This window comes from Eucyclogobius newberryi, unplaced genomic scaffold (assembly GCF_026437365.1).
Source record: "Eucyclogobius newberryi isolate DKJ021-1_F unplaced genomic scaffold, fEucNew1.0.hap1 SCAF_7, whole genome shotgun sequence".
Lineage (NCBI taxonomy): Eukaryota > Metazoa > Chordata > Actinopteri > Gobiiformes > Gobiidae > Eucyclogobius > Eucyclogobius newberryi.
Window position 1 is genome coordinate 8,812,850 of NW_027316389.1, and position 14,128 is coordinate 8,826,977.

The 14,128-nt window shown below is 45.8% G+C and overlaps 2 protein-coding genes across 2 annotated transcripts in view; one reads left to right on the forward strand and one right to left on the reverse strand.

The window, feature by feature from the left end:
• The window catches only part of LOC140349563 (phagosome assembly factor 1-like), a 36,481-nt gene extending 26,138 nt beyond the window's left edge, over positions 1–10,343 (forward strand). The window contains exon 17 of the transcript XR_011924542.1: positions 10,331–10,343. The gene's annotated coding sequence lies outside the window, so the exon portion shown is untranslated. The remainder of the gene's footprint in view (positions 1–10,330) is intronic.
• On the reverse strand, positions 543–11,828 carry LOC140349561 (CCR4-NOT transcription complex subunit 1-like). Its single transcript, XM_072435946.1, has 27 exons — positions 11,658–11,828; positions 11,442–11,582; positions 11,185–11,364; positions 10,991–11,107; positions 10,814–10,924; positions 10,402–10,479; positions 10,153–10,330; positions 9,922–10,073; positions 9,548–9,844; positions 9,332–9,472; positions 9,111–9,215; positions 8,919–9,038; positions 8,046–8,240; positions 7,822–7,964; positions 7,641–7,749; positions 7,394–7,563; positions 7,097–7,328; positions 6,769–7,017; positions 6,539–6,702; positions 6,353–6,470; positions 6,183–6,284; positions 5,923–6,096; positions 5,699–5,848; positions 2,957–3,122; positions 1,226–1,358; positions 1,024–1,158; positions 543–947 (listed from the first exon to the last, which is right to left on the reverse strand). The coding sequence occupies exons 1-27, from the start codon at positions 11,814–11,816 to the stop codon at positions 869–871; spliced, it is 4,098 nt and encodes a 1,365-aa protein (XP_072292047.1). The 5' UTR covers positions 11,817–11,828; the 3' UTR covers positions 543–868.
• Between the last annotated feature and the right edge of the window lie 2,300 nt (positions 11,829–14,128).

Here is a 14,128-nt window from a genome sequence, read left to right on the forward strand (position 1 = left end):
ACACGCGGAAACGTGCTGCCCTGCTGGGGACGAGCTGCACGAGGCTGCAGGTGAGCGGTAGGTGCGTCCACGCCACGAGGAAATAAGACTCGAGAAAAATCATCCATTGCGCCTTTAAGTAGCAAGAACTAAAGGCAAACTAGAAAGGACTACAAAATACAACACATGGACCAATACATTTACAAAACATTCAAAATGTTACAAAATGGGCTGTATTGGTCAAGATATGATGCCACCATTTTGCACAAACTTTTGCACAATTTTACAATGCCAGGGAAGAGACGGTTAGAGCCGTTTTCAAAGGCCATCCCAGCAGTAAATGCTTCACCGACACATGACACACCTGGAATAGTCCCCACCCTCTTAGGAGACTAGCACATCTTCCTGTTTCAATCAGGGATAAAAAAAAAGATTTAAATAAAAAGTAGCAGGCAGCTTTTTAAACTTCAATCATCTACTGTTCAGCCTCTGAATGCAAACAAAAAGTCAGAAGATCTTTGTGGGAGGGGAGCAAACCAAGGACTTTGGTAGTGAATGTCAGGTTGCATGTAGTCAACGTGTTTAATGGTCTCCACAGATCTACTCTCCAGTTCTCCCTTTTTCCAATATTTACATCAAAGCATCAAAAGTATATTAAACACCATGTCCAAATGTGCTACATGTCAAGCAGCCCCAGAATACACGAGGAAAAAAAACAAAACAAAAAACTTCAGATCGGCACGCAGTAGTCCTCTCATCCCCGTTTGAATGACTGGTGAGCAGTTTATCCAATGCCAACAGTAAAGAGGCAGGTGTGTACGTGTGTGGTAAGGAATAGGCCAAGGCTGCTGCATCTCTCCCGAGGGCTACAGTCGGGCTGGGGCGAAGGCTAGCTGGCACCAGTTCCCTCCATCACTTGCTGAGCCTGCTTCTGTCCCATGCAGCACTGGGCTACTGACTGGAACAGCCTGAAAGATCCAGACAGTGTTTTAGGAGATGTTCATTTATTTCAGTCAATAATCTTTGTGCGGTTGAAGCACATACTTTTCAATCTCAGGGGCACAGTGCACAAAGTCGTGGCTCCAGAACTTGAAGGCAGGGTTCTTGATCAGTTCAATGAAGGTGATGAGAAGACCCCATGGATGGGGTCTGTTCACAATCAGCCTCTCAAGCAGAACCCTAGGAACAAAATCACATTGTTCAACAAATGCTTTTTATACCAACAAAGCGCGAAAGAGTGTCGCACCTGGTAATTTGCTCCTGAATTGCTTCGGTATTTGCTTCAGCGAAGAGATAAAGCATGGTGCAGCTGAAATAGTGAGTGTGGCTGTTGGGGTAGCGCAGCTGATTAGCAATTGCATTCAGGAACAAGTATCGGCCTGCAAAAAAGAGAAAGGTTCTGGTTAAAAGGTGGTGTTTTACTAACAATCCAAACTACAATTATATGTAAAAGATGGGATTTGTTTAAATTGTTTTATTGTGAAAATGACCCTCTCCTTGAACCGACACTTAACGTGGTGGAGGGGTTTGAGCGCCCGAATGATCCCAGGAGCTATGTTGTCGGGGGCTTCAAGCCCAAGGTAGGGTCTCCCAAGGCAAATAGGTCCTAGGTGACGGGTCAGACAAAGATCGGTTCAGAAGCCCTTTATGATGACAACAAGAACAAGGCCGTTTACGTCGCCCGGATCGGCGTCACCGGGGCCCCATCCTGGAGCCAGGCCTCCCCGGTAAGGTCTATTCCAGGTACTGGAGAGGAGACCGATAGTCGAACCTCGGATTCAGGAGGAGCAGAGTGGTTTTCGTCCCGGTCGTGGAACACTGGACCAGCTCTATACTCTCCATCGGGTGCTCCAGGGTTCATGGGAGTTTGCACAGTCCACATCTGCTTTGTGGATCTGGAGAAAGGTTTCGACCGTGTCCCTCGGAGTGGCCTTTGGTGCTCCGGGAGTACGGGGTCTGGAGCCCTTTGCTCAGGGCTGTCTGGTTCCCGTATGACCGGAGCAGGAGCTGTGTTCACTCCAGTAAGTCAGACCTGTTCCCAGTGCATGTTGGACTCCGCCAGGGCTGCCCTTTGTCACCGGTTCTGTTCATAGTTTTTATGGACAGAATTTCTAGGCACAGTCAGGGGTCAGAGGGTGTGGTCAGGGGTCGGAGGGGTCCGGTTTGGGGACCACAGGATCTCATCTCTGCTGTTTGCAGACGATGTTGTCCTGATGGCTCCATCAAACCCGGACCTGCAACATGCACTGGGACGGTTTGCAGCCGAGTGTGAAGCGGCTGGGATGAGAATCAGCACCTCCAAATCCGAGGCCATGGTTCTCAACCGGAAAAAGGTGGCTTGCCCTCTCCAGGTGGGTGGGGAGTCCTTGCCCCAAGTGGAGGAGTTCAAGTATCTTGGGGCCTTGTTCACGAGTGAGTGGGGGAAGGATGGAGCATGAGATTGACAAGCGGATCGATCGGACTGTTGTGGTAAAGAAGGAGTCGAAAGGCAAAGCTCTTGATTTACCGGTCGGTCTACGTTCCTACTCTCACCTATGGTCATGAGCTTTGGGTATTGACCGAAAGGACAAGATCTCGGGTACAAAAAATTTGTTTCCTCCGCCGGGTGGCTGGGTGCTCCCTTAGAGATAGGGTGAGGAGCTCGGCCACACGGGGGGAGCTCGGAGTAGAGCCGCTCCTCCACGTGGTGAGGTGGCTCGGGCATCTGTTCCGGATGCCTCTTGGGCACCTCCCTGGGGAGGTGTTCCGGCCATGTCCCACCGGGAAGAGGCCCCTGGGAAGACCCAGGACACGCTGGAGAGACTGTCTCTCGGCTGGCCTGGGAACGCCTCTGGATCCCCCCGGAGGAGTTGGAGGAAGTGTCTGGGGAGAGGGAAGTCAGGGAGTCCCTGGTTAGACTGCTGCCCCCGCGACCCGGCCCCGGATAAAGCGGTAGAAGATGGATGGATGGATGGATGTGCAAATGATGCCATCTCACCCTCTGTATCCAGGTCCACAGCCAGGTTCTGAAAGATGTCCATGTGTGCAGAGTGAGTGATGTTGCTCATGGAGGCTGTGAGGTTGTTGTGGATGTGAGTGCCCACATACAACACCAACGCATTGATCAACTGGATGTTGTAGCGGTTTCCCGGCTCATTGGACACCTGGAAAATAAAAAGCAAGGGATACTTCATTATCCCTACAAGGTAAAGCGTCTATGTTTCTGTAACATATGATTTTATTTAACATTAATTTCTGTTTGATTTACTTGGGGAATTTATATTTGATCATAGTGTGTTGCACTTATTTTATTTTGGGAACATTAATGCTGTATATTGTTTCAGTACAACCCTTTTTGTTGACGCACAGGAAGTCAATTGAGTTGAAAGCACGTGAAAAAAAGAGACGGCTGCTCAAACACTGTCCTGCCGTGTTGGTCTATTTTAGCATAGGAAAATAACAGAAAACCCACAACATTATAAACTCAACTGTAACCCGCAATACCCACTGCCTCAGAGACTGGTGAGCCACAAGAAATAAGGGTTACATTTCCAAGGCCCAGGCCCATCCCTGGCTCTGGCCCCGGGAGTCGAACCCATGACCTTCTTGCTTCTTACTGTTACTGCACGTTTTTTTTAGATGCGTGAGGAAAATATATCCATCAACTGGATCCATAAATGTGGCAGGGCAAGCTAACTCTGTCATGTGACTATAAAGGTCAGAGGTCAACAGTTTCGCTTCCTCTTCCTGAGCAGGCCTGAGCACATGGCGGTGTCTGGGTCTTAACAGTCCAGTGTTTTTAAAGGCTCAGTGCTGGTTGCCATTTTCTATAGCTTATTTTAAAACTTTTTAGTCTGTATTTAATAGTCCTGTAATTGGTGCAGGTCCTGAGGTTGCTGGGGAGGATTGGGGCTCACTTTTGTGGGTGATTTTTATTTATAGTTATTGGTGATGGTGGCACTTGTTGTTGGGTGTTTCCTGTTATGGAAATGGATTTGTTTGCTTTAATCTTGTTTGTTTGTCACTCGTAGCATGCCTCTCCCTCCCCAGCTTAGAGTGGAACTTCACCAATTCATTAACCAAAGACATACATCATTGTGTGCTTATGCTGTTCACTGTACATGCTGTTTATCTTGTTGACAACAACTGTGTAAAGTTTCAGATCTCTAGGAACAGGCATTTTGGTGCTGTTGACCTTTTTGTATCAAAAAGTATATTCGGAACAAGTGATCCAAATATGTGCCAACATATGCCAAACTGTTTTATTACAATTTTAGCTCCTCTATGATCATAAAACATACATTTTGAGGGTTTGTAGGCCACTAATACCTATTGTAACTGCTAAAAACAATGTATGTGAAAATGTGTAAATATGAGTTTACTCATGAATTTCCCATATAGAGGTAAAAAAAAATTATAATAATATTTTTATTTTATTTTTGTATTGGTATAATAATACATATATCTAACAAAAAGCGCGTTCAAAAGGCTAATAAAATCAGAAAACATGATCTGTAAAATCTAGTCGCCTCCTGCTGAAAAATCTAGGCTCTTGACTGTCTTTACGCATCTGAATAGAGACGATTCTGTGTGAAGAAGCCCTAAGTCCCACCCAGCGTTCGAAAGCTATGCTTATTGGCTAGAATACTATGTCAATCATAGTCTTCTACGTCCCCGCATGCTAGCGCTATCTCGATGTCAACAGAGAAACCGCATGCGTCGGAAGCGGCACATTTTTTTTTTGCGGAGGCTGTAAAAAACAATCCCGTGGACAGAACAATTCGTGGATGGTCTCATTCTGTAGCTAACAGTCTGAAGAAAAGATCGATGCCAAACACCATCTTATAAGTCAAACAGGTCATTTGTTATGGATAGAGAAATGCGCCGGACGAGCGTTTATCGTGAATATTTTCACAGAAGAAAACTTTGTTTACTTGACAATATCTCGAAATCGGATAGCTTCAGGAAAAATACAAGTGGATATTGTTTTTCTATGGATTTGAAGTGTATTAAAGTTAGGCCCATGCAAGGTTAGGCCTCATTCTGAGGCTGGTTTTGGGAATGTGTGTATCTAAACAGGATGTACCTTCCCAGAGCTGCAGGTACCAGTCTCCGTTGATTCTTGGATGTCTCCGTTTCTACAGAGGAGGGCTTTTCGGTCCTCATTCTACCCAAATATGGATATTCTTTACATCTGCACGTCCATTGGTTGAAAATGTTCCATATGTGATATCATAGCTGTCAAGATATGATATAGAGGGCTTTGTGCAAGGATACTGTAAAGAGCGACCACGAGAAAGAAACGGGGTTCTTCTGATCATCTGGAGACCTGGGGCTGTTCTTCTGTCCTGTATTTGACACTGCCATTTCTGTATTAAACTAATTTTGAATGCGGTACAGAGCTTTGTTAACGTGGGTCCTTTCTTTGCACATGACGGCCTCACGGGAGCATCGATCGAGTCACCATAGATTCTTTGGACAGACTGAGTACAAGAATGTACAGATTGAAAGCCGATTTGTCCGTCATAAACAGCAAACAGGTAGGACATGCGTTTGTAAAAGTTGAGACTTTCTCACAAACTATTGGCAATTGCTTATTGGGGCATATTATTCACTGTAAATCAATGACATTCGTTTTGTTGAGAAAATAAAAGTTTAAAATGATGTATAACTTGCTGGTATTGACCACAAAAATAAAAGTGATGATGGCGGGCGGGTGGATGTAAACAACTTAACTAACCTGCAGGTTGCTGCGCAGCTCAGACAAGAAAGTGACTGGTGAGCGTGTTTTCAAATACGAATCCAAATCCTTCTTGAACTGCGAAGGCATGACGCCTGTGAAGTTGGTGAGGATTCGAGGAGCAATATTGATCTCACTCAGCATATCCACCTGCCACAGAAAAGTACAGTTTAGTTTACTTCTTACTAGACCAAAAAAGGGCGATCTGAAGAGTGTGTACTGACCTTGAGATTGGGTGTGAAAGGATCAGGGAGCCTCATGTTGCGTGGAAAGGCACTGAGTATGAGGTTGCGGAGTTGAATGCAGTTGGGTGGGATGACATCACAGAAGCCATAATGGTAGTCGCACAGAAACTCTGGGAAGTCATGCAGCAGGACCAGAAGGACTCGAAGGGTTCCCTAAACAAGACAATTGTACATCATCATGATTTGAACAATAGCGCTGAATGCTATTAGAGCACCAGTGTCTTTAAAGCCCAACACACCTTGTACAGGATTTGCATAGGTTTGTTGAGCTCAACATTTCTCAAGAATGGGGCCAAATACTTGAAGAGATCAATCAGCAACTGTGCATACATCGGCCAGCCCTGCAACACACACAAAGCAAATGTTAAAATGAGCTGAGGAGAGCGATGCATTGCACAGTTTGACATACCTTCTGCTGTGGTGTATGCGCAAGCATCCGTGCAATAAAAATGCGATGGGAGATGAGTTCCAGCCAGGCATACACAAAGCCTGGAGCTTTGGTAGGTCTCAAGATGTGGAAAGTATTGCTGCAAAGAACAGTGAACATTAGTGGAAATCTAACACAGTAGCCCAGCAGACGCCAAAGAATACTTACCAGAAGGCAGTCAGTGTTTGAAAGTTGATGGTCTCTAACACATGTTCAGGAGCATTGAGCTCCAGCAGCAGCATGATGAAAATGCGGTGGTATGGCAGCTGCTGGAATTCAGTCTGACGCACATCATGGTCCTGGATCAACACTCCAACGACAATTCCTAGCACCTGGAGACATAATAAGCAGTTAGTGCATGTCTTTTTCCCAGTTACCCTTTAATTCCATTTCCATACCTTGTTGAGGAGTTTGATTTTAGTAACGGTGTTTGTTGCTTCTCCAGAGTGTTTGACCAGAAGAGCTATGAGCCGCACAAATGCATCCAGGTTATGGTAACACTTTGCACGGATGATTGCTGCACTGGCTGCTGGGTTGTGCTGCTGTTCAGCCTGTGCCCGGTAGCTTATCTCAACACACATTTCGGTACACAGCCGGAAGAACCTTGTGATCAAGTCATCAGTCTTCAGGATACCCTGCTGGTGCATCTGTAAAAAGACAAATGCTTACTAAAGTTTTCACTATTCAGCTTCTATTAAAAAAAAAAAAAAGGGTTAGATTAGCTACCTGGCCAACAAATGCAGAAAAGGCTTTGGTACTGTCCCGCCCAGCAGCAGCTGAGTGGTACAAATTAACCCACTCTCTCAGTAGGTACTCTGCTTTCTCCCTCAGGCCTGGGGGATCATCGTACTCTGAAGCCTGGGAAATCCCAGAGTGCATCATGAAGTTTGGTCCACCGTGGGCTCGATCAATCATTGCTTCATAGTTAGATCGAACGACATCCATCAGCTGTGGAAGTCTGACAAAGAAAATATGATAATAGATAAGACGTTTGCTAAACCCCCCAAAAAAGTCACTCTTTACCCTTCAGGTGCATTGGCCCGTGAGTGCGCACAAATCCTCATTAAAGTCTCGATGGTGTGGAAGAGGTCAGCCTCTGTGACATGGCTCACACTACGTTCATCTACCAGCAGCAGCTTCACCAACTGCATTGCAAAAGCAACTGCCATGTAGTGCATTCCATTCTCCATTGACTGAAAAAGGGGCATTTGTCAATATTTGGTGATAAACAACAAAGGAAAAAGGGTGATAGATGAAAAAGAGATGGCACCTGTGCCAGATGTAAGTCATACTGTTGCATATTCACAAGATGGTTTCTTATCAGAAGTTCAACTGCTTCTACATTGTACTTGTACTCATCTCTGCATTCAATAAGACACCTGTGAACAGAAGCCAGACAGGTTTAAAGGCTTCATATAAGGGAGTGGCATAAAGCACTGAGCCTTTGTTACCTGGTGATCTGCTTGTTGCACCACTGTGGTCCATAAGCACGTCCGTCCTGCAGGGCCTTAAGCACGAGCAGGTGGCACTCTCTGTAGCGCAGCAATAAATCAGCGTCTGCACCACTGGTAGCGTCTAAAAGTCCCTCCACAGCCTGCAGCATGGAATTGGATAAGTCCCAATGCTTCACATGATAAATTGTTTATGATCTTTACAGAAAAAGTCAAAGGTATACCTTCTGAAGGAGGCCAAGTGCAGCAATGCCATCTCTTGAGTTTCTTGCCAACGCTACAGCCTCAAGCAAGCTGCGCAGTGCCTGAGTTAATGGGTTCATAGCGAGTGCTGGAGGGATGGCATGAAGATGCTGCTCCAAATCTGCCATGCACTTATCATAGATTTGAGCAACATCGTCTGTAGCCCATGCCTGTTGCTGAAAAAAACAAAAAACACACAAACTTTATAATGCAGTATAAAAGGTACAGCGATGCAAATACTATGGAGGTATTCTATTCGTCGCTTAACAAGTCCAGGCTTATCCCAAAATCCAGCTTAGAATAGAAGAGCTGGAGGATTCTGTGCATGTTTTGGTTTGATGGAGGAAACTAGTGCATGAGGCACGCTTTTGAGTGAAATGATTAGAGGATACATACTAAGGTGAATATATCAGCATCACTAATAGTGCTTATCGGAGATTGTTAAATTGAAAGATTTTTTTTAGATTCACACCAACAAAATTGTGTTTTTTTAAAAGTATTTGTGTAACATATTGTTCTCAAATTTACATAAGAATCTTAAAAAATATATCCTGCTCCTATGTGTGTCACCATTTAAAGATCTGAGAATGAAGTATATAGAGTGTAGGGGAAATGGGAGGCATTTTTGGAGAGGAATGCAGTAGAATAAAGATGACTGCATGAATCACTCTAAATACAACTTTGAGTGGGTTAATACTGCTTAAACCATGAACACCCCAAAACAGTGCCAATTCTGATTAGACACTTGGTGTAATTGAATTAGGCATTTGAAAGCCCAGTTTGTTGGAAAAAAATCTTGCTTAGAAAGGAATATCCCCTATGTAGAGTATGAACTAGAATAATTAAACACAAACCTTCATTGGCTGAGCCAAGAAGCCAGTGGGCTGAGAGAGATCATTACTGGGTAAGAAACCTGGAACATTCCTGGCAAACTCTTCATAAACAGCCAGTTGTTTGGGATCCACTCCACCAACCTACATAAGACAAAGTTCTGTTTATTTATCAAATTACTTGCAATCACGATGAAATAATGGTGTGATAACTACCTTGAGTCTGATCTGTTCAGGCATGCGTTCAGCCTGGTAGGTTAAAACAACAGGATCACAGTAGCGCCGCCCTTCTTGGCGCGCATGTTTCCTTAGCTCAAACTCCTGAAAAGCCGCCACAAATGTTAGCGTTGCTTACAACCGTAGAAATGTTTGGGTACAAGTAAAAAGTTTGGATGCAATTCTACGTTCAAGAAGTGATGTTTTCATTTATTTCCTACCGTGGCTAGTCTCTTGTCCATCTCAGGGCCAGCTTTTTCCACAGCGGTTTTTTGAATGAAGCAACATGCTAGTTCACAGTTGTCCTGAGCAATCCTTGCAGCAGCTTCTTCCATCATTTCTCTCTGTTGAGGGGTTGGTGCCTGAAAAATAGAGACTTAATGATAAGTAGCAGTCTTTAGTGTAGTCCTGCTTTTTGCAGATTTTTTTCTACTTGCCCTGAGTCCAGCAGCAAAGTTGTTCTTTAGGTTGGTTGCAATGCTCATGAGCAAAGGCTCACGGCAGGTTATCATGGCCATGCCTGCAGTCAGGTTTCTCATCATGTGGTGAGCGGCTACACGCATGCGGGACTCCTCAGAATCCAAGGCAAAATCCTTCCTGATGATCTGCTCACAGGTTGTCATGGCTATTTTGATGGACCTATCAACCACGGGATGAACCAACTCCTGGACAGCGCGTTCGACTGACTGACGAACACACTGCTTGAGCTGAGGGTGGGCTTGTAAGAGGGGAATCTGGACATGTATAACAACAATAAATACATCAATACTTTAATGCCATGCATTAACATATTAGGAGGTATTCCACTTACATTGGCATTTATGTTTATGTGTGGGGACAAGCCAGCCAAAGCATACACATTGATGTCATGGTAACTGAACTGCGGTGTTGGAGGCCCCGTGGTTGTGCAGGGTGTGGTGGTGGCAGCTGGGGTTGAGGGTGGCGCAAATGGAACAAAGTCCCCTGTGGATCACAAAATTTGATACAATTATTAGGACTAGTTTACTAGTTTTTACCAATAAAAACATTCTAGTTGACTCACCTGTGCTTGATACAGGGAGCAGCTCCTCTGGAGGTTTTGCCTCCTTCTTTGGTGCAAAAAGTTGTTCCTCCAAATTCTTTAGTTTGTCTTTTTCTTTCAGCAAGTTTCCTGGCTTTAGATCATTGATGTCTAATGACAGATTCTTACACAGAACTTCAATTTCAAATTTGAGGTTTAGCTGCAGATGAGAGGGAAAAAAGTGCTGACAAATCAACGCGAAACATGAAAACATTTCTAAAATAAACCAACCGTGTGATCATGTTCCTGGTGCAGCTCAGCAAGCACATTCATGATGGCCATGGTCCAGGGATTTTGGGGCCTAAAAACCTACAATACACAAACATTTACACTTGACATTTAGATGGTGCTTTTACTTAGTTGTTGTTGTTGTTGTTGTTTTATGGCGGTTGGCATCCAATTGTTGCATTACCGCCAGACTTTATTCCTCAGACTTTTCGTAGTCCTCAGACTGTCGTAGTCCGTAAAAGAACTCCTTCCATTGCTTTGGTGTTACAAAGCCCATGAGGTCATGATATGTCTTTGTGACTAGAATAGTTGTTGTTGTTGTTGTTTTATGGCGGTTGGCATCCGAGTGTTGCATTACCGCCAGACTTTATTCCTCAGACGTTTCGTAGTATTAAAATGTATTCATCCTGCTTACCATACTTCTAAGACTGGATTCCAAAACTTTAGCCACAAATGGAACCACATAAAGCAACTCCTGTTGGCCTTTCACATAGGCTTCCAGTAGAAGAGATTTTAGTTCCAAATCCTGGAGTGGAAGGAATATTTCAAGGGTGGAAACAACAGGGGGGAAAAGACAAAAAAAACTACTTACAGTATAGAGTATGGGTTTGTTTTTGGCCAACGTATTCATTCCTAGCCAGTGACCCAAGTTCTTGAGCAGTGAGCGGTCTGAAAAATTGGCCGCTGCCTTATCAGAAGTCAAAAGAACCTGACAAAAATAGAAAAAGTGATGATGTATGGCATTGCATGTTTTATAAGACGAATTACAGAAATGGCGATCTTTACCTTTATATTCCGATAGGTTTCAGTAAGAACCATCTTCACAAACTCTGGGTTCTTCAGTGTGTCAAGAAAGTTTGAGTAAAGGCTGTGAAAATTGGGCTCAATACTGACCCGCTTCATCACCAGATACTGTGAAACCCAGGGCATAACCTCTTCCTTTACCGTCTCCTTTAACTCCTCAACCTGAAATGCGCAGAATTGAAATAAGTCACTTCAGTGTTTATCGAGCAGAATTCCGTTTCCACATGTTTAGTGCTCACCTTTTGGGTCATGTTCGACTGTGAAAGGTTGTTGAAAATAAATGCAATCTTTTCCTGTACATTCTCTGGAGGTTCTACAATCCTTTCATTCTGGTCAGTGGCCACAAGGAGGGTGTCAATGTTTGTAGTGTTTATGGAGGGCTGAAAAGAAAAGAATACGCTATAAGCCAAGCAAGAACACATAGAACATGCATGTCAAGTGTGTGCAGAACTTACAGGAACATCTTTTTTGAGGTTGCTAGGCGTTGGTCTTGTGTTGGTTATGGTCTTGGCTACTGTGGTGGTAGTGGTGGTTGTAGTAACCAGTGTGCTAGTTTGGCCAGGTTGAGGAACTTTGGGGGCCCCATGTGGTTGGGGCTGAGTCTGCGCCTGCATCTGGGCGAGGGCCAAACTTCTTCTATGGTGTTTTATGGCGGCTGGTATCCAAGTGTTACATTACCGCCACCCACTGTAGCTGTACGTCTATTCTTTAGACTTCATTCTTCATACTTTCGACTTTATTCTTTCCACTTTAACTGCCAGAATGAGGTCTAAAGAATAAAGCTCATAGAATAAAGCGTAAGATGTACGGCGGAAGCACCAACTCCAAAGAAGAAGAAGGAGAAGAAGTACAGCGGAAGCACAAAAGAAGAATTGGATACCAACCGCCATAAAACACCAAAGAAGAAGAAGAAGAAACTAGCGGTAATAAACTCTGGCGGTAATGCAACAATTGGATGCAGATCGCCATAGAACAACAACAACAACAACAACAACAACAACAACACAACAACGAACAATACCTCGTGCACTTGGATGCCAACTGCCATAAAAAACTACAACGACAACAGTTTGGATATTACGGCAACATAGAGGAACGCCTCGGTCCGTATGACGGGGAAGAAGAAGAGGAAGCGTGACCTGGTCGGTGACGATATGAACAGCGGGGAGGACTCCCCTGGAGCCACTGATCCTGTGCAGCGTAGGGCGTCTTCTTGCTCGTCTATGGAGGGCTCTCTCAGTGAGGAGCAGGGCGGGGGGGTTGCAGATGTCGGGGATGTGAGTTCAGAGTGTAAGGTGTTCATAAAGCTCGCGCAGGATAATGCGTCCTTTAAGGGGTGGGATCCGATGGCGTTGACAAGGAGCCTGACTGTAGCTGTGGGAGTGGTCAAGCATGCGAGTGTCCTTAGGGATGGCTCGCTGCTGGTTGTGTGCAAGGACGTGGCTCAGCAAAGGAAGGCGATTGAAGCTAAGTGTCTGGGTGGGAAGGACATTCTTGTGTCTGATGCTGTAAGAGGCACGGTCAGGGGAGTTATAGTAGGCGTCCCTACGACGACATCTGTGGATGACATAAAGGAGAATTTGACTGGAGCTAAGGTGGTGGATGCTAGGCGGTTGAAGATGACCCGGGATGGGGTAAGGTGTGACAGCCTGTCGATAATGATTAGATTTGAAGGTGGGATCCTGCCTCGTGTGGTGTGCGTTGGGTACATGCGCTATGGCGTACGCCCATATGTTCTGCCGCCCCTGCGTTGCTTCAAGTGCCAGCGCTTTGGGCATATTGCAGCGGTCTGTAGAGGGAAGCAGAAGTGTGGTAAATGTGCAGGAGACCACGAGTATGGGAAGTGTGACGACGGAGCAAAACTCAAGTGCTGTAACTGTGGGGGAGAGCATAGCTCTGCCTACGGGGGATGCGTGTTCAGCAAGAGGGCTGCGGAGGTGCAAAAAGTTAGAGCCTCTCAAGGCATATCCTACGCGGATGCGGTCAAGAAGGTGTCTGGTAGTCAGGTGACGGTGGATGCAGTGGGGGCTGCCAGTGCTGCTGGTGTCCTAGGCGACAGGGGAGGGGGCAGCGTTGCCCGCAGCCAGGGGGAGGTCCCCACTGGGATGCCCGTGAGTGTGGCTTCCATGGGCAGAGGCCCTGTGGGTGCGGAGGATGTACTGGTTGTGAAGAGGAAAGATTTCTTCCTCTTTATAGTGGAAGTGATTAACTGTACTGGGCAAACCAAGAAGAGATCCGAAAAGACTAAGATCATCGCTAAGGCTGCAGGGAAGTACTTTGGAGCTGGGGGCCCCGAGTGGACGGAGATAGAGGATGCGCTGCGGGAGGGCGCCCTGCCCCATTCTGGCAGTGGGAGTGGGGGGGCTCCCGATGCGCCGTCAGGTTCCGGGGGCTCATAATGGCGGTGGTTGTCTTGCAATGGAATGCGCGTAGTCTTCGTGCTAATGGCCAGGAATTTAAGCATTTTGTCTCTACCTTGTTGAACAAGCCTCACGTTATGTGCGTGCAGGAGACTTGGTTACGACCTAGGTGGGGTTTTGGGATACAAGGGTATGTGTGTGTTAGGAATGATAGGGAGCAGGGTAGAGGCGGAGGTGTGGCTGTGTTTGTCCGAGATGACCTAAATTACGTTGTTGTCAGTGTGAGTAAAGCGCCGGAGGCCCTGGCGGTGAGGGTCTGGCTGGGTGGTGAAGCTGTTACTGTGGTTAACCTTTATAATCCGTGTGGTGAGTTAACGCTAGAGTCCTTACATAGTATCGGTAAGGATGTTCGGGGAAAGGCCGTGTGGTGTGGGGATTTTAATGCGCATAGCGCTTTGTGGGGCGGTAGTGGTACCGATAGGTATGGGCAGGTGGTAGAGGGTTTTATCAATCAAAGGGAGTTGGTTTGTCTGAATGATGGGGGTGGGACCCGCTATGATATGGGG